General features: G+C 34.1%; 1 protein-coding gene across 3 annotated transcripts in view; it reads left to right on the top strand.

Moving 5' to 3' along the window:
• Positions 1 to 149: 149 nt before the first annotated feature.
• The window catches only part of LOC121368321, a 57446-nt gene continuing 31893 nt past the window's right edge, over positions 150 to 25702 (top strand). For all 3 annotated transcript variants that reach the window (XR_005957503.1, XM_041493002.1, XM_041493003.1), the window contains exons 1-8: positions 150 to 349; positions 8082 to 8220; positions 9348 to 9414; positions 10943 to 11018; positions 16731 to 16826; positions 19645 to 19720; positions 22491 to 22674; positions 24615 to 24681. Coding sequence is in view for 2 of the 3 variants with exons in the window: in XM_041493002.1 (XP_041348936.1) it covers positions 290 to 349; positions 8082 to 8220; positions 9348 to 9414; positions 10943 to 11018; positions 16731 to 16826; positions 19645 to 19720; positions 22491 to 22674; positions 24615 to 24681 (765 nt within the window). In the remaining variant the exon portion in view is untranslated. The remainder of the gene's footprint in view (positions 350 to 8081; positions 8221 to 9347; positions 9415 to 10942; positions 11019 to 16730; positions 16827 to 19644; positions 19721 to 22490; positions 22675 to 24614; positions 24682 to 25702) is intronic.

Below are 25702 nucleotides of genomic sequence, written 5' to 3' on the forward strand. Positions count from 1 at the left end.
ATTAGAAATTATGTGTGCAATGCATAGTGTATTCAAATGTGTAACGCGGTCTTCTGTCAAAGAAAAATGTACAAAAAACCGTATTAAATCGACCAAGGTGTTCTGGTGAATCCGTAATCGACCGATGTAGTCCGAATGGACCGAGAGGTACCGAATGGACATCTGCCGAAATGTTCCGATTACCGAGTTGATACTTCCTAGTTCCTTGTTTAGGCTAAACTGGCTAAAGTTACTTGGCTTTGAAAGTTGACTTCAGCAACGTTATTGCAGCTGAGTATTCAGACTTAAAATGGTGAAAGAAAGTGATTTGATAAAAGCAGTGAAACAAAATGACCAGTCTAAATTGCAGGTGATTTGTTTTTTAATTTAAACATTGTTTGTGGAAGAGTGAGAGGAACACTCCAAACAGACTGGAAGAGAGTGAAGAAAGTATAATAATAATAATAATCTGAAGGGGTGGGCGTCAGACAGAACACTTAAACAATATTTTGATGGCATTTTTCACCAAAATCTACATGTACTGGTACCAGCTGGTACATCAAAGGCCGTGGTATGTGCTATCCTGTTTATGGGATGGTGCATATAAAAGATCCCTTGCTGCTAATCAAAAACAGTAGCCCATGAAGTGGCGACAGCGGGTTTCCTCCCTCAGTATCTGTGTGGTCCTTAACCATTATGTCCAATACCATATAACCATAAATAAAATGTGTTAAGTGTGTCGTTAAATAAAACATTTCCTTCTTCTTCAGTCTTACCACTACAAAATTGTAAAAGCATCATAAGCTATGATGTGTTGTAGTGATATCATCGCCTACACTGGTTTTACCATAGCGGCCTCGGTGGTGTCATAGTTAAGCCATCGGATATTTATAAGGCTGGTACGTACTGAGTTTGCATCCCGGGACCGGCTCCCACCCAGAGCAAGTTACGACTCAATGGGTAGGTGTAAGACCACTACACCCTCTTCTTTCTCACTAACCACTAACCCACTGTCCTGGACAGACAGCCCAGATAGTTGAGGTGTGTGCCCAGGACAGCATGATTGAACCTTAATTGGGTATAAGCACGAAAATAAGGTTGAAATTAAAAAAGGTTTTACCATTTCATAGCACTAAGATGGTTTCGTAAAATCTGAGCCCAGGTTTACAGAGCCCTCAAAAGTACCCGGTCTCCGGCGGCAAATTGCCGCCTGAAACAGCTTTTGCCACCGCCTATTTAATGGATGGTGACTGATTTGCGCTAACAGAGGCCATGAGAATGCATCTCAGAGGTTCGATTTTTCAAATGTTTCTAGGGGAGGGCCCCCAGACCCCCCACTTTGCCCCCTGCTATCATCACTGTTGTAGCCTGCTACTTCTTAAACTATTGAGGGCGCTGGGTTTATAACTTATGCGTTTGGGCTTTCGACATGCAGTCACATGTAGTTTGGAACAATTTTGACAGGGGTCAAGGTATTTATTTTATTTTAATGTGATGGAACATTGTAATAATATAGCTAATTTTCAATTTGAATGATGTCAGTTTTCCAATGACGTCACTTGGCATTTCTTTACAATTACAACAAACTGCATGGGTACATGAGATTTCCGTTTTCAGAATGTAAAATTGTTATTGAAAATGTTTTGTTTAAGAATTACAGAAGAACATGACTGTGTTTGGAAAAAACTTTGTAATAAAAAAAATTGTACTAGTTATGAAATATGGCTTTGAAGTGAAAGTACGGTAACATTATGTTATATTTATTATGTAAAACTTTTAGCCAAAACAAGAGTTTGAAAAGTGACTGCTGCCGTCGACCTTAGTTCTACATGTATATTATGATATGAGACACATTTTGTATACCATCACCATCCCAAACTAATGTCAAAAACACAAACACGATATTATATGTGAAGAATATTCTACATTTTTCAAATATGGTATGTAAAATAAAATATATTTCAATCAGTTAATGTAAAAAATTCAACCTCATGGATATAACATGAATCCATTCTTGTCAATAAAAGTGTACAACCACAGGGCTCGAACTTAAGAATTTGTCTCCAACAGCAATTAATTTTTACCCTACCTATGGCATTTATTTTTAAAACTAACTTTTGCAGCAAATAAACATGACTGAAAGGTTGTTTTGTTGTATGTAGACATATTTTAAATGTACAAATGTTATAATACACTGGCATATAATCAATCTAATTAAAATTAGCTCCACTATTACATGTGGATCTAAAGACAGCCAGTTGGAGCTCATGTCCACCAATCAAAACCTTACTTGCAGAATCCTGCCAATGATTTAAAAATAATTTGAAAACATTCCGAATTATCCTGAGGGTATACGACATGTTTCGTGTGAATTACGAATGCCTTAAAACATGTTTTATTTTATAAAATAAATAATTTGTAATGTAAAACTGAAGACTGATTTAGGTTTTTTTAAATTTTATAAATAAATAAATAATTTTTAATGTAAAATTGAAGACTGATAACCCACCCCGTACGTATTGGTATGGTTCGCTATACTGCGGCCACTAAAATAGACTCGCCCGATATTTTTAGAATTTGTATGCTCCCAAATAACGTTATAAAAGGCGAAGTGTGATTGGTCAATATTTAAATTATTATTTACAGACGAAATGTTACCTGGACATTGGGGACTACGCAGTGTTGTTAGTTTTAAAACATTGGCAGGATTCTGCAAGTAAGGGTTTGATTGGTGGACATGAGCTCCAACTGGCTGGTGTTAGATCCACATGTAATAGTGGAGCTAATTTTCATTAGATTGGCATATAATGTACATCAGGTATATGCATTTTGCCATTGTTGAGGAGCTTTACCGACGGCAATTTTGTGCCATTGGTGATGCTCCTGACCTACAACAATTTATGTATATCTCAACAACAGCAATTGCTGTCGGTGCCGTCGTTAAGTTTGAGCCTTGTAATCATTCAGTAAACAGGAAAGTGTATTAGTTATAACTAAAGTAAAAAAATTTATTTTTCTGACATAGGCGCAATGTACAGTGGATGAATACTTTGATTAATATTTTTTAAAAGGAAAAACTCAGTTTGTCATACAGGAGCAGTCAGTTCACCGCTTTGCTGGGGGAGTTCGGGGGGTTCTGAACATCGAATGTTAATTCATCTTCCTCCATTTTAAGTCAGCTCCTACTAATTAAGTCAAGTGAATCCGATGTTGCTAATTTTAAGAAATAAATAAAGTTGGGCAGTATTAACATATGAGGTTCGGTATTGGTACTGGTACTTTACCTTGGTATTGGTATATATGGGCAGCGATAGAAATAAGCAGAATTTTTAATTTGTCCACCGGACAAGTACATCGAGAAATCTACTTGTCCAGCAATATTTTTACTTGTCCAAATAAATTACTTGTTTTATTCAAGCATTGAACATTTTTACTTGTCCACTGGACAACCACTGAGGTACATTTTGCTTGTCCAAGCAGATTTTTACTTGTCAGGACAAATGGACAATTAAGTGCTTATTTTGAACATTAATGGTATTCGGAATTGACACAATACCAATATCGACCAGTATTTTCGGTATACTCCACTTTATAAATGCATGCTTGAGTTAAGGCTCACTGTCTTAACAATCAATGTGCTCTAGAGTTGTCGTTAAACAAAACAAACTTTTTATTTTTAATTAATGAAAATGTTCCCGAAATGTAAAGAAAACCCCCCACCCAATGTTGCTTGCATGAACAGTGCACGAGAAAACAAACACAACATACTTTGAAGCATAACAGTTAGGGACATTGATGATAATATTTTTTGGCAGTGTTCGAGATTAAATTTCTTGGCCAGTATCCCACCTGAGAATTTAGTATTATATGGCATCCCAGTGGGATACTGGGTTCTTGAAGTCTGGTATCCAAAATTAAATTCTGGTATCCCCGGGATATCGGGATACCGTTAATCTCGAACACTGTGTGGGTGTACTGTTTTTGTTGGTGCCATATCATACAATAGAAAATTTACTTAATTTTTACAAATCCCAAATTTTCCCTAAAAAAAACCCCTATCTGTTAAAAAATTAAACAACCCATCAAACATTGAATTTAAGCCGTGTGCTATTTTAACACCCATCGCCAAGAGCACGGGACGTAGCCCAATGGTAAAGCGCTCGCTTGATGGGTGGTCGGTGTGGGATCGATCCCCATCAGTGGGCCCATTGGGCTATTTCTTGCTACAGCCAGTGCACCCTGTACATCAAAGGCCGTGGTATGTGCTATCCAGTCTATGGGATGGTGCATATAAAAGATCCCTTGCTGCTAATCGAAAAGAGTAGCTCATGAAGTAGTGACAGCAGGTTTCCTCCCTCAATATCTGTGTGGTCCTCATTAAACCATATGTCCAATGCCATATAAACATAAAGAAAATGTGCTGAGTACATCGTTAAATAAACCATTTCCTTCCTTCCTTCCATTGCCAAGATGTTATAGGTCATATATCTGGCATTGTAATTGTTTTACAGAACTTCAGCTAGGTTACCATATAGTATGAACCTGGTAACCTATATCTATTATGTGATGACACTTTTGCAATGTTTATATACTTCCTGTTATAATTGTTTCATAAACATGCTACACAATGTCATATACTTTGTTATTCATTCATATATCACTGATTTACTGTTATCTTTGTACTAATACTTGTTTGTGTGAAAAATTTAAACAACATAAATTACAGGGGTGCACAAATGTGAAATTGTGATTGTTGCCCGGTGGGCAACCAGTAGCTGAAGTTTGGTTGCCCAACATCACCTCTTGGTTGCCCACATATTTCATAAAACTTTTTATGAATATAATTTTGAACTGTCTTTAAACTGAAACTGAAATTTAAAATGTTTTTATTATTATCATTACTTATCAGTTTAGTTTTATTTCTTTGTTAACATTATTTATTTACAGCTCATCTTCGCTTAGGCTGAAAAAAAGTGTGTTTTGTTCCATGACACCACTAGAGCACACTGATTAATTAATCATCGGTTATTGGATGTCAAACATTTGGGAATTCTGACTCGTAGTCATCAGAGGAAACCCGCTACATTTTTCCTAATGCAGCAAGGGATCTTTTATATGCACTTTCCCACAGACAGGAAGGCACATACCACAGCCTTTGTCCGGTTGTTATGCACTGGTTGGAATGAGAAACAACCCAATCAGGTGAATGGATCCACAGAGGTGGTTTGATCTCGCTTGGTCTGTCACAGTCATAATACTTGATGAACTCAGGGCTTATCGAAGATTAAAAATACCTGTTGCCAAACAAATTGCCAAGTGGGATTTTTATTTGCCATAATGAAAATGTTTTAGCCAAAATTGTTTTGTGTAGTACTGTGTAAAAGAGGTAAACAACATAAATGTTCTACTACTACTGATGATGTACATGTATGTACATGTATATACATGTGTGTACAACAGGAACCGATCACCAACATTCCAAATTGTATTTTCGTAACACACCGATAGGTATATCCTATTATTCCCAGCCTAATCATGAGCATGTATGGTGACTGAAGCATAGAATGGCTAAATGTAAAAATAAATAATATAAGTCTACGAAATGCTGCAGGGTTTGGTAACAAAAAAGGTTTAGTAGAAGAAAAATAAAATAAAATAAACAGCCCATGTATCCATGTGTTATGCAAAAATAAATTCAGTAACCTATTTTGTTTGTACTTAACCTATAATGTAAATGATGTGATAGATTCAATGCATGAACAAAAAATGGGTTATGCAAACTACATGTATACTTACACGAGTGGTGTGCAAACGAAACTATCGCTCTCGAATATTTTTAAAACCACAAATTATTTGTTTGCAGCATAGTGTAAATTCTACCAAATGTTTCAACATAATATTTATTTTTAATTAATTATTTTAATGAAAAAAACCCACCCCAAAAAACCCACACTCTCACCCCAATTTGTTTTAATTAAAGTTAACACAAATAAATATTAAATATGTAAAATGTAAAATAAACAATTATATATAGGCCTATACACTTAATATAAAAAAGCAAGCAATAATATACACCTGACTTTTGAACTGACAGTACCCCCATCCCCACTTTCAAATACTGATTAAAAAAAATAAAATAAAAATAAATCAACGACAAACATGATTAATGGGGAATAGGACGAAGTACTTGCAAACACACCATGCAGCACCCTCCCCCTCACCAAAAAGCGGTCAACAATTATGAATATACATAAACAAATGTCCATATAACATGTATACATAAAAAAAGAAGAAAATATAATATTGCAACTAAATTTTATTTAAATAAAAATGATAAAGAAAAAATCCACACACCGAAAATGGATAGGTGTTTGGCAATGACATACAAATGTCTCGTTCTCCAGTGCCCCTGCATGTGCTGTAACCTCACCGTGGTGCAGGGGTGTAACATTCTCTTTGAGAATGGCCAATACAGTGCAAAATTGAAATTTTGAGTAAAAGTCAGTATCTATCTGTGATATTGTGTTTTTGCACAGTTTTTTTAAACTGTGTTTTTATTTAAATTTTGAATTTTTGTATTGATGTTGATCATCACTTTAATTGTTTGCATTACCATAATTTGACACCCAATAGCAGATGTATTTTTCGTGCTGGGGTGTCGTTAAACATTCATTCATTCATTCATTCGTTCTCCAGTGATTCACGTTTTGTTTTTGTTTTGTCACCGAATCGATCCGTTATGAAGTCTATATAACCATTCTTAATTTGTTCAATGCCCCATCTTCTGAAAAAATATGACCACCTTCCCTGTTCATACAGTAGCAGACAAAGTAATGTTATTTGATTAGTGGCTTCAAAACACTAGTTACTGAAAAACCTGGGTTACAGTGAGATAGTAGGATGTAAAGTATGCGAGCACCCTCATAAAGAGCGATAATTCCTGGGTCTTTGCCATTGATTAAAATTCAAATGGTCATGTTTTTGTTCAAAAGATTTTGTGGAATACTGTTCTCAACTTTCTTTACATCATGTAATAACCATGGTAAGCTGAATGTCTGTTCTTGATTTTGTTCATGTTTGTTTGTTTTGTTTAACGACATCACTAGAGCACATTGATTTATTAATCATCGGCTATTGGATGTCAAACATTTGGTATATGACATTTGGTCTTAGAGAGGAAACCCACTACATTTTTTTCATTAGTAACAAATGATCATATATATGCATCATCCCATAGACAGGATAGCACATGCCACAAGCTTTGATATGTACCAGTCATGATGCACTGGCTGGAGCGAAAAATAGCCCAATAGGCACACTGGCGGGAATTGATCCCAGACTGACCGTGCTTCATGATTTAGTTTAATGACTGATTCAGAACAAAAGTAGCTTTAATGTGCAAACATGTTAAAACTTTGTAAAATGTTTACCTGTATGTGGCATTATTTTAACAGCACGTGTATGTAAAAAAAATTTATAAGCTTATATATTTTTGACAGTATTATTATTATTGTGTCACATTACACTGAAATGTTGTTGCAATGGAGCAAAATACTGTTTTTATTGCAGTCACTGTAGGAAATCTATATATGGAGGAATGATTTGTGTTAGCACGTTTCCTATATTGTGTTCAGCTTTCTTTAATGATCAAGTTCTTTAACATTACTAATTATTTCTATAACTAAGAGAGCTGTGCTTGCAGCTTTACTGTTACATGTTCCTTTTCATTTCATTTCAACTTATTTTCGTGCTTATATCCAATTAAGGTTCAAGCACACTGTCCTGGGCACACACACCTCAGCTATCTGGGCTGTCTGTCCAGGACAGTGGGTTAGTTTTTAGTTGGTTAGTGGTTATTGAGAGAGAAGAGGGTGTAGTGGCCTTACACCTACTCATTGAGCCTTTAAGAACTTGCTCTGGGTTGAATCCAGTACTGGGCTGCGAACCCTGAACCCTGTACCTACCAGCCTGTAGTCCGATGGCTTAACCACTGCACCAGTGAGGCCGGTTATATATTCCCTAACTATTTGTAAATTAACAGTAAAAAATTACATCAGAAATATTAATAGTATTACAATTCTAATTTTAATTTTTGATTTCAGAAACTTTTGACAGATCCCAATATTGTTATCAACACACCTGATCCAGGAAAGAGAATCCGGCTACAGTTGAATCATCTGGACATCAACTGCCACGAGAAAGGGTCAGAGTACACTCCCCTTATTATTGCAGCATTAAATGGTAAGGTTTTAAACAACAAGGTATAGATCCATCCTGTACAGAAAAAGCTAAAGTTTGTTTTGTTTAACAACTATACATGTAATTATATAGTCCGTCCCATCCTCCTACAAAAATATTTCTGGTATATAATTTCAGTTTGGTTTGATATAAGAAGAAAAGTAAAAGTGTTTTAGAAATACCGTAACAAAAACCCACTATTTTTGTGTGCAATTTAGAAAAAAATCAGCTCAAAAATAAATAGCTAGTAGTAAATTCCACAACATGAAAAAAGACATTCCCAGTGGGAAGGACTATAGATTATAGATAATTTGGTAATTTTTACATAGACTTAGGAAAATTGTAACATTTGTTCCATTAGTAGTAAGTGATATTTTATATGCTCCATTCCACAGACGGCATAGCACATACAGGTGTGGATGCAGGATTTCTGAAAGGGTGGGTGGGTCCAAATGTGATGACTGATCTCTCCTTTTACACAGAACAGTTAATATAATCATATTTCCCTTTAAAGGTTATGGTCGGTTTTCAAAAAGGGGGAGTCCAGACCCCTGGACCCCCCCCCTCCTGATCTGCTGCTGACATACCATGGCCTTTGATAAACCAGTTGTATTGTGCACTGGTTGGAATGAGAAATAGCCCAATGGGCTAACTGATTGGGATCGATCCTAGACTGACTGTGTGTCAGGTGGGTGATTTATCACTGCATGGGTTACAAAGATCGACCAACTGAGCCAAATTCTCCTATCCCCCAGTCCTAGCAGTGTGTTGTATTTCAGTAATACAAAAACAGTTATGCAGGGGCAGATTATAGGGGTTTCCCAGTTGCACAGACCCCCCCCCCCCCCTTACCCCTAGCTAAAAAAACCCAACCCCACCACGTAGATCTAAACTGATGTCCATGTAAAATTTATGATTTCAAATTATAAACATTTACATATTGTTTCAGAAACCCCCCTTACCTAAAGCATAATCAGCCCCTGTTTAAGCTGTTATGCCAATTTGTTTTGCATAACCCCTTTTTAGGTTATGATCATTTGAATTGACAGAGGACTGCTGGCATGTTTTGTACATGTATCAACCATTTAATACATGAGATACATTTATTGATTTAATTTGTTTCGTTTCAGGAAATGTCGCCTGTGCCGAAGCTTTAATCTTCCATTCAGCTGATGTTAATGCCACAGACTCCAAAGGGTAAATCTGACGCCATATAACTGTAAAAATAAAATGTGTTGAGTGTGTCGTTAAATAAAACATTTCCTTCCTTCCAAAGGGTAATCAGTCACCTGGCAGTATCTTTTTACTCTTAGTTAGACTAGCTTCAGTGGTGTAGTGGTTACACTTTCAGACTAAAGTCTGGTAGGTACTGGGTTCACATCCTGTAAACAACAGCTCCCCAGGCATGTGTGCAGGAATTTTAGCGGAGGGAGTGGGGGGGGTCTAGACTGGCGAGCAAATTTCATAGGAGATCGAGACATGCTCCCCATGAAAATGTATTGGAAAAAAAAAAAAAAATTGCTTGAATCAGGGTGGGGGGGTTCTACTCCAAACACCCCACACACACACCCAACTGCTCCCACCAAGAGTTAATCGACTCAGTGGGTAAATGTAAGGCCATATACACTGACATCTGTCTCACTAACAACTAATGACTAACCCATTGTTCTGGACATGCAGAGACAGACAGCCTAGATAGTTGAGGTATGTCCAGGGTAGCATGTTTGAACCTTAGTTGGATATAATATAAACACGAAAATAAGTACATAATTATATAAACAAACAACACTTTTAATTATGGCCATCCTTGAAAATGTTTGCTTTACTGTAACCCAAGTTAACATTTTAATAGTTTATTTTTTAAAAATAAGAATTGAAAAAAGAAAAAGGAAGAAGCAAGATTATTGCAGAAAACCTTACACATTATTCCACTTTAAAAAAAAGAAAAGAAAAAAGACCCTAAATTTACACATTGTTAAATATTGTTGAACACCATGTGTACAGTCTACATTGTTAAACAATATTACAAAAGCTTTTGTCCTGAGGAAACTTAACTATTATTTTTCTATATACAAGGCATAAATTTCATTATGTGCAAAAAATGTAAGCTAAGTGCTCAGCTGTAAGGAAGGAAGGAAATGTTTTAATATTGAATCTCGATACAGGCCCGAAAGCACCCCCCCCCCCCCCCCCCCCCCCCCCTAAAAAAAAAAAAAAAAAAAAAAAACGTCTTTACCAAAGGTCCACATTTTATTTATCATATTTAGATAACATTATGTAAATATTTCTGTGGTTTTTTTTTTTTTCATAGCAATTGTTGGTCCCATCGCAAGGAATTTATACACCTCCCTCTCCCCCCGCCGCATTACAGAATTAACAGCTGAACCAGATTTTTCAAGACTTGTGTTCTTAAGGCTCTTGACAAGCTAATCATTATATGACATTGTGTATTTAATATTAGTAATACAATGCATTTTTATTCATCTTTATTTTGAAACCCAGAGAAAACACGTGCTCAGTAGTTTTTCAGTTGTCGTTACCTTATTTAATTAGCTCAAGTAATTTTACTGGTATATACATGTATTACATGTTGTCATGTGGTTACATGAAATATTTAACTTTATTATTATTAACATAATTAAAATATCAAATTACAAACGAGCAACATATGCACACTGACGTGACTGTACAAATAAAGACACTTAAATTGCCCACTTTATTTCAGAAATACTGCTTTGCACATGGCCGTATTCTCTCTGAATACTGAAATGGTGGACCTCTACATTGAGAATAGTGCACAGGTAATATTTCATTGTATTTTGTAACATCACACATGTAGGTTACTATCAATACAAGTCAAGTACTGGTATTCCACAATCATATATTACATTGAACTATACACATGTAGATTATTATCAATACAGGTCAAGTACTGGTATTCCACAATCATATATTACATTGAACTATATATACACATGTAGATTAGTATCAATACAAGTCAAGTACTGGTATTCCACAATCATATATTACATTGAACTATACACATGTAGATTATTATCAATACAGGTCAAGTACTGGTATTCCACAATCATATATTACATTGAACTATACACATGTAGATTATTATCAATACAGGTCAAGTACTGGTATTCCACAATCATATATTACATTGAACTATACACATGTAGATTATTATCAGGTCAAGTACTGGTATTCCACAATCATATATTACATTGAACTATACACATGTAGATTATTATCAATACAAGTCAAGTACTGGTATTCCACAATCATGTATTACATTGAACTATACACATGTAGATTATTATCAATACAAGTCGAGTACTGGTATTCCACAATCATATATTACATTGAACTATACACATGTAGATTATTATCAATACAAGTCGAGTACTGGTATTCCACAATCATATATTACATTGAACTATACACATGTAGATTATTATCAATACAGGTCGAGTACTGGTATTCCACAATCATATATTACATTGAACTATACACATGTAGATTATTATCAATACAAGTCGAGTACTGGTATTCCACAATCATATATTACATTGAACTATACACATGTAGATTATTATCAATACAGGTCGAGTACTGGTATTCCACAATCATATATTACATTGAACTATACATGTAGATTATTATCAATACAGGTCAAGTACTGGTATTCCACAATCATATATTATATTGAACTATATATACACATGTAGATTAGTATCAATACAAGTCAAGTACTGGTATTCCACAATCATATATTACAATGAACCAGTGGTTGCAAAACAAGGCGTCGCATGCGACGTTTACTACCCTCTTTTCCAACGTTTGTTTTCGCTACAGTTGCTCAGACTCCAGTTCATATTTTCTTGGTTCTTGTCTGAATGTATAGTTCGGCTTCTATGGGTTAATTTCTTCAGGAAAACTTTGAGTTTCCCACGAATACAGCGTCCATTAATGCTCATTGCCTTTGTTTTTAAAATATATTTTGTTTTGATTCATGAGCACATTCACTGGTAGACCCAGTGATTTTCTGCGATCGTGGAAAACGGACGGAATTCCCGGAATTCCCATTGTGAAACAGAATTTACATTTGGAAACGGAATTACGATTTTCCGCGAAGTTAAAAAAACCCCAAAAAACAATTTTACTATTGCCACACTCTGTAAACTGACGATTGACCCGTGCGCAGTACAATTGGCAAATGCTAGACTGGATTATGCATTTCACAGTAAACCAAATGGTCACACTGGGAACCAATCAAATACTTCGCGAACGTTAGCGAAACGTTTTCTGGCTGAACTTGGGGCTGGTTTACTACTTAGTCTGTTGCGCCTGCGCAGATGGGACAGGTTTTTTTTCCCCATGAGTAAGTTTAGCCAACGGTTTGTCGCTAACGCTTCTCTCGGAAGACAGATTTTTACGCTACACCTTAAACCGAATGACCATTTCTGGAACCACCAGTCAAAATATGTTTGCTAACGTTTAGCAAAAAACGGCTGGCTGAACGTTGCAATGCTACTTTATTTCCGCTGTGTCATGAGCATACTTCAATTTGCAGATGACGTTAGACTGTCAAAGAGATGATAAAATAAATGTTTACGTTTTGTGAACCCTAAGCCCCATTGAATAAAGCAGTGCACTTAATTGTTGGACAATCATGCTTTATGTAGTTATTACAATTGTAGCCTTTGCTCCTGATGTGATTTTTTGCTACTAATATGTAGGCTTACTTTGATTTAATGACAAATAGCGACGCATGTCGACGCCAGTAAATTTTCGGACTCTTTAATTTGTTACAACTTGTGTTAGTTCAAATGTTAATTACATATTGTAGTCTGAAACGGAAATGAAACGGAATTTACAAAAACATGAAACTGAAAATAGCTTTTTTTTAAAAACGGAAAACCACCGAGTCATACTTGTTTTATTCTTGGGCCAACAATTTCACCAACTATATGCATTACAAGTGGACTACATTGCACACTTCTGTGGTAACAGAGTCCGGCCCATAGAGCCCCCCCCCCCCCCCCCCTTCCCCTCCCCCCATTACTGAGTGTCTGTAGCTCTCGATAAACCTCCAACTCCTGCTCTGGCAGTTCCAACGCCTACTAGTACTTCGTTTTGCAACTGCTGATTGAACTATATATACACATGTAGATTATTATCAATACAAGTCAAGTGCTGGTATTCCACAATCATATATTACATTGAACTATACACATGTAGATTATTACCAATACAAGTCAAGTACTGGTATTCCCCAATCATATATTACATTGAACTATATACATGTAGATTATTACCAATACAAGTCAAGTGCTGGTATTCCACAATCATATATTACATTGAACTATACACATGTAGATTATTACCAATACAAGTCAAGTGCTGGTATTCCACAATCATATATTACATTGAACTATACACATGTAGATTATTATCAATACAAGTCGAGTGCTGGTATTCCACAATCATATATTACATTGAACTATACACATGTAGATTATTACCAATACAAGTCGAGTACTGGTATTCCACAATCATATATTACATTGAACTATACACATGTAGATTATTACCAATACAAGTCAAGTACTGGTATTCCCCAATCATATATTACATTGAACTATATACATGTAGATTATTACCAATACAAGTCAAGTGCTGGTATTCCACAATCATATATTACATTGAACTATACACATGTAGATTATTACCAATACAAGTCAAGTACTGGTATTCCACAATCATATATTACATTGAACTATACATGTAGATTATTATCAATACAAGTCAAGTACTGGTATTCCACAATCATATATTACATTGAACTATACACATGTAGATTATTACCAATACAAGTCAAGTGCTGGTATTCCCCAATCATATATTACATTGAACTATACACATGTAGATATTACCAATAAAAGTCAAGTACTGGTATTCCACAATCATATATTACATTGAACTATACACATGTAGATTAATATCAATACAAGTAGAGTACTGGTATTCCACAATCATATATTACATTGAACTATACATGTAGATTATTATCAATACAGGTCAAGTACTGGTATTCCACAATCATATATTACATTGAACTATACATGTAGATTTTTCAATACAAGTCAAGTACTGGTATTCCACAATCATATATTACATTGAACTATACACATGTAGATTATTATCAATACAAGTAGAGTACTGGTATTCCACAATCATATATTACATTGAACTATACATGTAGATTAATATCAATACAAGTCGAGTACTGGTATTCCACAATCATATATTACATTGAACTATACATGTAGATTTTTCAATACAAGTCAAGTACTGGTATTCCACAATCATATATTACATTGAACTATACACATGTAGATTATTATCAATACAAGTCGAGTACTGGTATTCCACAATCATATATTACATTGAACTATACACATGTAGATTATTATCAATACAAGTCAAGTACTGGTATTCCACAATCATATATTACATTGAACTATACACATGTAGATTATTATCAATACAAGTCAAGTGCTGGTATTCCACAATCATATATTACATTGAACTATATATACACATGTATAATTATTATCAAATACAAGTCAAGTACTGGTATTCCACAATCATATATTACATTGAACTATACACATGTAGATTATTATCAATACAAGTAGAGTACTGGTATTCCACAATCATATATTACATTGAACTATACACATGTAGATTAATATCAATACAAGTAGAGTACTGGTATTCCACAATCATATATTACATTGAACTATACACATGTAGATTAATATCAATACAAGTAGAGTACTGGTATTCCACAATCATATATTACATTGAACTATACACATGTAGATTAATATCAATACAAGTCAAGTACTGGTATTCCACAATCATATATTACATTGAACTATACATGTAGATTATTATCAATACAAGTCGAGTACTGGTATTCCACAATCATATATTACATTGAACTATACATGTAGATTTTTCAATACAAGTCAAATACTGGTATTCCACAATCATATATTACATTGAACTATACACATGTAGATTATTATCAATACAAGTCGAGTACTGGTATTCCACAATCATATATTACATTGAACTATACATGTAGATTATTATCAATACAAGTCAAGTACTGGTATTCCACAATCATATATTACAATGAACTATATATACACATCACATTGTTTTATAGATTATTATCAATACAAGTCAAGTACTGGTATTCCACAATCATATATTACATTGAACTATATATTACACCTGTAGATTATTATCAATACAAGTCAAGTGCTGGTATTCAACAATCATATATTACATTGAACTATATATTACACCTGTAGATTATTATCAATACAAGTCAAGTGCTGGTATTCCACAATCATATATTACATTGAACTATACACCTGTGGATTATTATCAATACAAGTCAAGTGCTGGTATTCCACAATCATATATTACATTGAACTATACACATGTAGATTATTATCAATACAAGTCAAGTGCTGGTATTCCACAATCATATATTACATTGAACTATACACATGTAGATTATTATCAATACAAGTCAAGTGCTCGTATTCCACAATCATATATTACATTGAACTATACACATGTAGATTATTATCAATACAAGTCAAGTGCTCGTATTCTAGAATCATATATTACATTGAACTATATATTACACCTGTAGATTATTATCAATACAAGTCAAGTGCTGGTATTCCACAATCATATATTACATTGAACTATACACATGTAGATTATTATCAATACAAGTCAAGTGCTGGTATTCCACAATCATATATTACATTGAACTATACCCATGTAGATTATTATCAATACAAGTCAAGTGCTGGTATTCTAGAATCATATATTACATTGAACTATACACATGTAGATTATTATCAATACAAGTCAAGTGCTGGTATTCTAGAATCATATATTACATTGAACTATACACATGTAGATTATTATCAATACAAGTTAAGTGCTGGTATTCTAGAATCATATATTACATTGAACTACACACATGTAGGAAAAGTTTCATGGAGAAGGCCTAGCTGATGAGTTGGAAAATGTTTGCCCAATCCATTAAAAATAAAATGTGTTTCAATCAACTTCCCTAAATAGAGTGCATTTTTATGGGCCTGTAAATATATATCTTAAAAGCCAGATATGTGAATGTAGGAACAACATGTCAATTAAATAGTCATTCTGTAACAAGACACTTTTAAATCATGTTGTAAAATATGCCTAGTAAGATAACAAATAACTGTTCTGTGTATTATTCGATAACTGCATTTACAGGGTAGCTATTGTCTTATACAAACATTACAATGATCTTATTTGGATGGAGTTGTCCTTGGGGACATTTGTTCATTCATTCATTCATTCATTCATTCATTCATTCATTCATTCATTCATTCATTCAATATATATATTCATTCATTTTGTAGATTAACCTTATGAATAATGATGGCGACACAGCTCTTCATATTGCTTGTCGAAGTGACATTGACAACAATATAAGTCTTCTTATGAAACTTGTTGATGTAAGTTAACAATATAAGTCTTCTTATAAAACTTCTTGATGTAAGTTAACAATACAAGTCTTCTTATGAAATTTCTTGATGTAAGTTAACAATACAAGTCTTCTTATGAAACTTCTTGATGTAAGTTAACAATACAAGTCTTCTTATGAAATTTCTTGATGTAAGTTAATCATATGTCTTCTTATGAAACTTCTTGATGTAAGTTAACGATACAAGTCTTCTTATGAAACTTCTTGATGTAAGTTAACAATAAAAGTCTTCTTATGAAACTTCTTGATGTAAGTTAACAATACAAGTCTTCTTATGAAATTTCTTGATGTAAGTTAACAATACAAGTCTTCTTATGAAACTTCTTGATGTAAGTTAACAATACAAGTCTTCTTATGAAATTTCTTGATGTAAGTTAATCATATGTCTTCTTATGAAACTTCTTGATGTAAGTTAACGATACAAGTCTTCTTATGAAACTTCTTGATGTAAGTTAACAATAAAAGTCTTCTTATGAAACTTCTTGATGTAAGTTAACAATACAAGTCTTCTTATGAAATTTCTTGATGTAAGTTAACAATACAAGTCTTCTTATGAAACTTCTTGATGTAAGTTAACAATACAAGTCTTCTTATGAAATTTCTTGATGTAAGTTAATCATATGTCTTCTTATGAAACTTCTTGATGTAAGTTAACGATACAAGTCTTCTTATGAAACTTCTTGATGTAAGTTAACAATAAAAGTCTTCTTATGAAACTTCTTGATGTAAGTTAACAATACAAGTCTTCTTATGAAACTTCTTGATGTAAGTTAATCATATGTCTTCTTATGAAACTTCTTGATGTAAGTTAACAATACAAGTCTTCTTATGAAACTTCTTGATGTAAGTTAACAATACAAGTCTTATAAAACTTGTTGATGTAAGTTAACAATACAAGTCTTCTTATGAAACTTGTTGATGTAAGTTAATCATATGTCTTCTTATAAAAGTTTTTGATGTAAGTTAACAATACAAGTCTTCTTATGAAACGTCTTGATGTAATTTAACAATATAAGTCTTCTTATGAAACTTCTTGATATTAGTTAACAATACAAGTCTTCTTATGAAACTGATTGATTTTAGTTAACAATACAAGTCTTTTATGAAACATCTTGATGTAAGTTAACAATGTAAGTCATCATATAAAACTTCTTGATGTAAGTTAACAATATAAGTCATCTTATAAAACTTCTTGATGTAAGTTAACAATGTAAGTCATCTTATAAAACTTCTTGATGTAAGTTAACAATGTAAGTCATCTTATAAAACTTCTTGATGTAAGTTAACAATATAAGTCATCTTACGAAACTTCTTTATTTATAAGTCTTCTTATGAAACTTCTTGATTTCAATAACAATATAATATGACTTAATTATGAAACATCTTGACAAAAGTTAATAATATGTTTTCTTATGAAACTCGATCTGTCTGTGGGGCATTTCATGGTATTTTTTTGTGATTGATGTAACATTTTAACACCATAAAATTATGTTTCCACTGAAACTTGTGTGTACTTTTCATTACATTTTGTATTAATAGAAACAGGTCTGTCTGTCTGTCTGTCTGTCCCACATATAGTTTCCAGATGTGTTTTTTCACAATGCCTTGAGATAGTGAGCTGACATTTTGTTTATAGTTTTATCATGTACCGTTACAGATAAAGTTTGACGTTTATGGCGATTTACCCATTTTTGACAGAGTTATGGCCCTTGAACTTGGGAGATATAAAAATGAGTTTTTCTGACTTTTTCTTTTTGCAATGGAATTTTGTATATAGCTTTATCAAGTTTAACTTGTATGATGGTTTACCTATTTTTCACAGCATTATAGCCCTTGAATTTAGGAGATACAAAAACTTGTATGGTCTGGAAGGACATGTATTGCTTTAGCAGTACTCTCAGAATGCTGAAATTGGTTAAATATTTTTTTTAAAACCAACATTCTTCCCCCAAAAGAGGTCAGAAATTATTTTGACACCGGTCGATTTTTGTGGGTCGATTGGGTTAAGACAAACAAACCTAATTTTTATTTTTGCCTGGCAGCTTTCAAGTTAGTGTTAGCACACAAAAAGTATATTTTTGTATTTATAATAGGACATTTGATGGAGAAAAGCAACGAAAATCACTCATCTTAGATTGTCGTTTGATTATTGTTGCCCATTAACCTTTTAATTTGTATCTAACTACTGAAGAAAATTGTTCGTGTAAACACTAAAACCACATTAACGACATATTTGTTGTCTGAAAAATTCAGATTTATGCCCTGCTTATTGCTGGCTTACTAGCATGGATATTGTTACAGAACATTGCAATGCATACCTATTTTATCATCCCGCATTTGTTTCTCTAGTTCTAACACTCATTCCTGATGTTAAGTATTACGTAACCGCCTGAGGGCGTATTCACTGGGATGGTACAAAATGGTTGCGCACGTTATATATAATCGCCGTCACATTTAACCGTTTTATTAATTAACTATAAGATTATACTTGTTGATATTAAGTAATCACATGCATTATATATCATTGAATATGTATACCAGTCCAAAAAGCCTTGCTCGAGCATCCCTTTAATGAAACAACAAAATGCCATGAAAATGGTGAAAATTAATGCCTCAAAAGTGTTTTGAGTACATGTAGGCATACATGTATGTATATTTTTCAAGGTACAGTAAAAATGGTTGATTCTTGAAGACTTTAAGGTCATGAGGTTTGTGTTATTAAATTGCATGTTATTTAATATGTTAATACTACTTAAGGTCAAGTTGAAGCTGTGTACGTTACATTGTAGGCTGGGGCTGACACAGAGTGTGTTAATCGAGCAGGGCAGAGTCCCATGGATATGTTGGCCATATACAACAGAAAAAGTAAGTCACTCCATGTGTACACGGTATTGTATTTTACAGTTTCTGCAGTCAATAAAATTTGAATTGTTATAATTTAATGTTAAGGGCTGTATGAAATAAAAGCTTTTCAAAATAATGTCACTCATAATATTCTATTAATTTAAGTAAATTACATAAAACAACTTAGTTACTGGGTTATTAATAAACATGTGCATTGCAGAACGAAAGTGTTTTAAAACTGTACCTGTAGTATCACTTAATACGTGGTACTTGTATTATTTAACCTATTAAAGGGACACACCTTAGTTTCAACCCGTGAAAATTAACACTACCTCGTTAAGTTGAGTTACCGGTAATCTACAAACCTATAACACATTTGGATAAAATTACAACTGAGTGAAACATTAGTCTGACTTTGACATGGTGAAATACCCTCTTTGAATAGACTAAAACTCGACTCCATAGCTGTTACTTCTGAGACGCACGTGCATTTTTAAAAATATGAGAAATGCATTTTGTGATATTAAAAACACCAGGATGACCAAAAACACTTTGAATGTACAGAAATGGATAATCTAAACAATAGTCAAAAATATGCCTTAGTGTTTAAAAACTAGGGTATGTCCCTTTAAAATACATGTACAATGTCTGTACAAATTTGTATTTCTGATCAAACATATAATTATGTATATATACATGTGTATATATATATAAATATATATATATATATATATATATATATATATATATATATATAAAATATATGTGTGTGTGTGTGTGTGTGTGTGTATGTATGTATGTATGTATGTATGTGTATATATATATATATATATATATATATATATATATATATATATATATATATATATATATATCTGTTATTACCAGAGTGTTTTTCGGTATCGTCAATATCATATATTAGGAATAAAAATTGTATTATGCGAGCCTCTGGCGAGCATAATACATTATTTTTATTCCTAATATATGATATTGACGATACCGAAATACACAAGGGTAATAATCTCTTTATCATATAAGCTCAAGCTTAATACAACATATTTTTGTAAACTGTACACGTAACTTTAATTCCAGTCCGCCATTACTAGATACTCAAATGACGTAAGAATATGTGGCGCGGTGTATTTTTGAATGGAAATGACGTCAAACTCGAATGATGTCATTTTGGATGTCCTTACATCAAAATAAAGTTATGCCTAACGTTTTTGGTTTTCTGAACACTGGACAGCTTTCAATGCCAAATTGCCATTGAAATGTTTTAATTTGATGACTATGAATGCATACGTCAATCATGGAGTGTCACCCAAGTATGTTTGCTTAAATGTCAATAAACCTAGTGCCGAGACCTAGACTAATTTACATCTAATTTGCAAAGTTATCAAATTCTTAAAGTATGTGATCTGAAAAATATCACATACTTTGATTGCACTGAAAATGTAAGATATTATATGATAAATATATATATATATATATATACAGTATATGCTTGCAGAAAGGAGTAATATATCAAGCTACCGTTAATACACTCAATGACAACAAGCAAAAAACATACATTGGTTTGACCGAGAACACATTTAAGACGAGATATACCGCGCACACGAGCAGTTTTCAAAACGCAACACAGAAGAACGCAACAGCGCTAAGTCAGTACATTTGGACACTGAAGGATAGATTCACCCCATACACCATTAAGTGGAAAATTTTATCCAAAGCAAAATCATACTCTCCAGCGAGCAAAAGATATAACCTCTGCCTGAAGAAAAAACTGTTCATAATGTATAAACCTGAAACCAGCACACTAAACTAGAATGAACTCATATCAGCATGTCGACACAGACGCAAATACCTTCTGTGCGCATACCACACCACACATCACCTATAGACCTGCATAGTGACATAACCTCGACGTCACAGAGTCCATTACGTCATCAGCTTTCCGTTGACGGTGTAATTAAATCTACATCTGATGAGTGAGAGCAATTCAACTCTCTCACGAAACAAGCCTGTCATGTAGAGATAAACATATACTTTTTAACGATATATATATATATATATATATATATATATATATATATATACATGTATATATATTGAATATGTTGCAGAACTTGGAAATTTTAAGATGGAATTATAATTATTTTTATTATAAATTTGAGTTGATTTTGCCTACAGTACATTAAAACATAAAGAGGTGGCATTGTTAATTCTCTGTGATTTTTTACCACCGTTTTTAAAAGGATAATGTCGTTCATGGTATTTTGTTGTAATGTTTGATATGCTGACCTTGATCATTAGATTTTCATGTAGGTCAATAATAAATGTTTTGTATTGGTACAGTTAAAAATATCAACTTATTGTCTTCCTGATTGCTATGTTCACATATTTTGTATGACTTCTAAACATGAAAATTACTTTGTTTTGTTTTCATTCGTAATAGGGGCTGGGTCGTAGCCTAGTGGTAAAGCATCCTCCTGATGCGCAGTCAGTTTAGGATCGATCCCCATTACTGGGCCTATTGGGCTATTTCTTGTTCCAACCAGTGTACCATGACTGGTATATCAAAGGCCGTGGTATGTGTTATCCTGTGTGGGATGGTGCATATAAAATATCCTTGCTACTAAAGGATTTTTTTTTAGGTTTCTTCTCTAAGACAATAAATATGTTAAAATAACCAAATATTTGACATCCAATAGCCGATGATTAATAAATCAGTGTTCGCTAGTGGTGTCGTTAAACAGAACAGACTTTAACTTTAACTTTTTCTTCCTAACAGAGGCTTTGTCAGTATTGTTGGATTACAATCCGTCTCTGCGCTCAAACACGCATTCCTTGACGGAGGCAGCTATACGAGGAAACCACGAAGTTGCTGAACTCCTCCTGGATTATGGGATTGATCCGAACTGTGTTTATGCTGAAAAACAAACTGCACCACTCCACGAAGCAGTTCGCTTTAATAGGTAAATGTTCGGTCAGTTTAGTAGCTGTTAATTGTATCAGTTGGTAAGTATGTGTTGTAGGATTAACGTAATAATTATTGTATTGTGAAAAACGTTTTGGGATGGGATGTTGCTCAACTGCAGATCGAGTACTTCCCTGAGTTGTGTTTGGTAACAGGGTTGATCACCCGTGACAACAGAGCTTCTAGATTATGGTAGCCCCTCTCCCATGGCTAGTGATATTCAATGTTGGGCTAGTAAATAACTACTATAGCCATGCCTGACGGCTGGTGGATATTTTGGGTTAAATGTTGCAGTTAAGTCTGTTTTGTAAATACAAATATCCTGCCCACACCCAAACCCTCAATGTTAGTGTTTTAAACTCTTATCTCCCTCTTTTGTTAACATATTTGATTATTACTAGTATTTAGTAAAATTGTATTAACTTTAAGTAAAGTAGGGCTAGTGAATTTTTAATTGTGGCTAGTAAATTTTTTAAATCACTGATCCCATGGCTAGTGGATTTTATGAAAATTCTAGAAGCCCGGCTTGACAGACTCAGGTTTTTCCTACCCCAGCCAGTGCACCACAACTGGTACATCAAACACCATGGTATGTACTATCCTGCCTTTGGGAAAGTGAATATAAAAGATGTTTTGCTGTTTTATCTGTAGGAGTAGCCTATGTGGTGGCAGCAGCAGGTTTCCTCTTTCCCTTGACGAGGCAGGATCTAGCTCAGTTGGTCTGTGGGAAACTGTATATAAAAGATCCCTTGATGATAATGGGAAAATTTAGCAGATTTCCTTTTAAGACCTCATGTCAGAGATATCCAATGTTAGACATCCAAGAGCCAGATATTAAATATGAATGTGCTTTATGTGGTGTTATTAATCAAAATAAACTTTTCACTTTTAACTTTCTTTCTATTGACCAAACAATAGGCCTAACCATTTGTTAGACATCATGATGATCATGATCATAGAGCTTGGTGCATGTACAGACATTTCCTGTCGGTTTCCACGCTAATGCTGATGCATAGCTTCTGTACTCTGACTTCAGTGGACATGGTTTGAGTTTGGAGTTTTCCTTCTCCTAGGAGAGTTGTCTTTCTTGACTCACATCCTCTGTGTGTTCGGTCCATATTAGTCTAGTCTACCCTTTGACCAGTCCAGCTTGGGTGACCCTACCAGGAGCTGATGCTTCAGCTGGTATAGCTCTCCGAGTCATTGAGACATGCAAGCTACCTCACCACATCAAGGAATGGACCATGAGATAGGTCAGACAGCGTAGTTTTAAATGTGCTGAAGTGTAATTAAACAAATATTCTTTTACATTTCTTTCAGAAAATTTCTTTTGACAAATTTAGTTACTCAGTAAAATTAAACTACACAATACTATGTTTGAAAAGTTAAAAAGTTTGTTTTGTTTAACGACACCACTAGAGCACATTGATTTATTAATCATCGGCTATTGGATGTCAAACATTTGGTAATTCTGACACATAGTAATCAAAGGAAACTCGCTACATTTTTTCTAATGCAGCGAGGGATCTTTTATACGCTAACTCCCAAAGGCAAGATAGTACATACCACAGCCTTTGATATACCAGTTGTGGTGCACTGGCTGAAACGAGAAATAGCTGAATGGGGATCGAACCCAAACCGACGATGCATCAAGTGAATGCTTTACCACTATGCTACATCATGTCCCGGTTTGGAAAGAGACCTTCTATAGTCTGTCACACAGGGAACGCTTTTTTCATGCTATGGAATTTACTACAAGTTATTTATTTCTGAGCCAGTTGTTTCCTAACTTGGACACAAAAATTGTATTTTTGTTTGTTATTCCTAAAAGCTTTTTCTTTTCTTCTTACGTCAAATGAAACTGAAATTATTTACAAAAAAACCAACATATTTTTAGGAGGATGGGACAGACTATAATCATGTAGTTGTGTGTTTCAGGTATAAAGTTGCTGAAGTCCTGCTGGCATTTGGTGCATCTTCGGACATGAAAAACAACAAGAATGAGGTACATGTTGTCATACATCATTAAACACTGTTGTACACTGTCGCACACACTTCAAGCACTGGCGTAGGAAGTCGGGGGGTGGGGCATGTATTTATATATATGTGTGTGTGCCCTCCTCCCCAGTTTTTGGCACCTTCCTACGCCTGCGAGTCTTGTTATTTATACACTGTTAAAGGCTTGTTTTTGTTAGTTTTATTGCAGTTATGGTATGGCCATTTACTATACTTTATAAAGTTGTGATATTTATCTCAATATCCCATACGTCACCCGTAACACCAACTTGGTGTAAATACAGTTTACATTGATCTTACTGTGACCATGTAGACCTACTTGATAAAGACACAATACACCTGTTCAGTTGAGACTTTTTTTCTGTGGATTGTACAAACTGGTATTTGATGTGCAATCTGGATTTCTGGGAAAACTGACACAATGACCGGATCCTTGGAAGTGAGAGTAGACAGAGAGACATCTGGCACTCTGTATACCAGCACATTTCAGACCTTAGAGTTTCTCTACCTATTGATGTCCACCATCCTTTCTCTCTTTATCTCTCTCTACTCTGTTTTGTCTCACTTCTGCTCCACCCCATACCCCGATTCCCACAATACTGCTTGTGAAACTATTCCAGTTCACTTGGACATCTAACTAATGTGAGTGTCACTCTTGTGATAATCTCAGAGTAATTAATTTTTACTCAGACATGGAATTTAATGTTCTAAACCGAGGCAGGGATCCATGCCACTTAGCAAGGGTGGAATAATGTTTTGTTAGCCCATTGGGTTATTTCCCGTTCCAGCCAGGGTGTGGTATGTGTGCTATCCCTGTCTGTGGGATAGTGCATATAAAAGATACTATAAAAGATCCCTGGCTACTAATGGAAAAATGTTGCGGGTTTCCTCTCTTATGACTGTGTCAAAATAACCATATGTTTGATATATGATTAATGATTAATAAATCAGTGTGCTCTAGTGGTGTCGTTAAACAAAACAAACTGTATATTTTGTTAGCGTTGGTACAT

Source organism: Gigantopelta aegis, chromosome 3 (assembly GCF_016097555.1).
Source record: "Gigantopelta aegis isolate Gae_Host chromosome 3, Gae_host_genome, whole genome shotgun sequence".
NCBI classification, from domain to species: domain Eukaryota; kingdom Metazoa; phylum Mollusca; class Gastropoda; order Neomphalida; family Peltospiridae; genus Gigantopelta; species Gigantopelta aegis.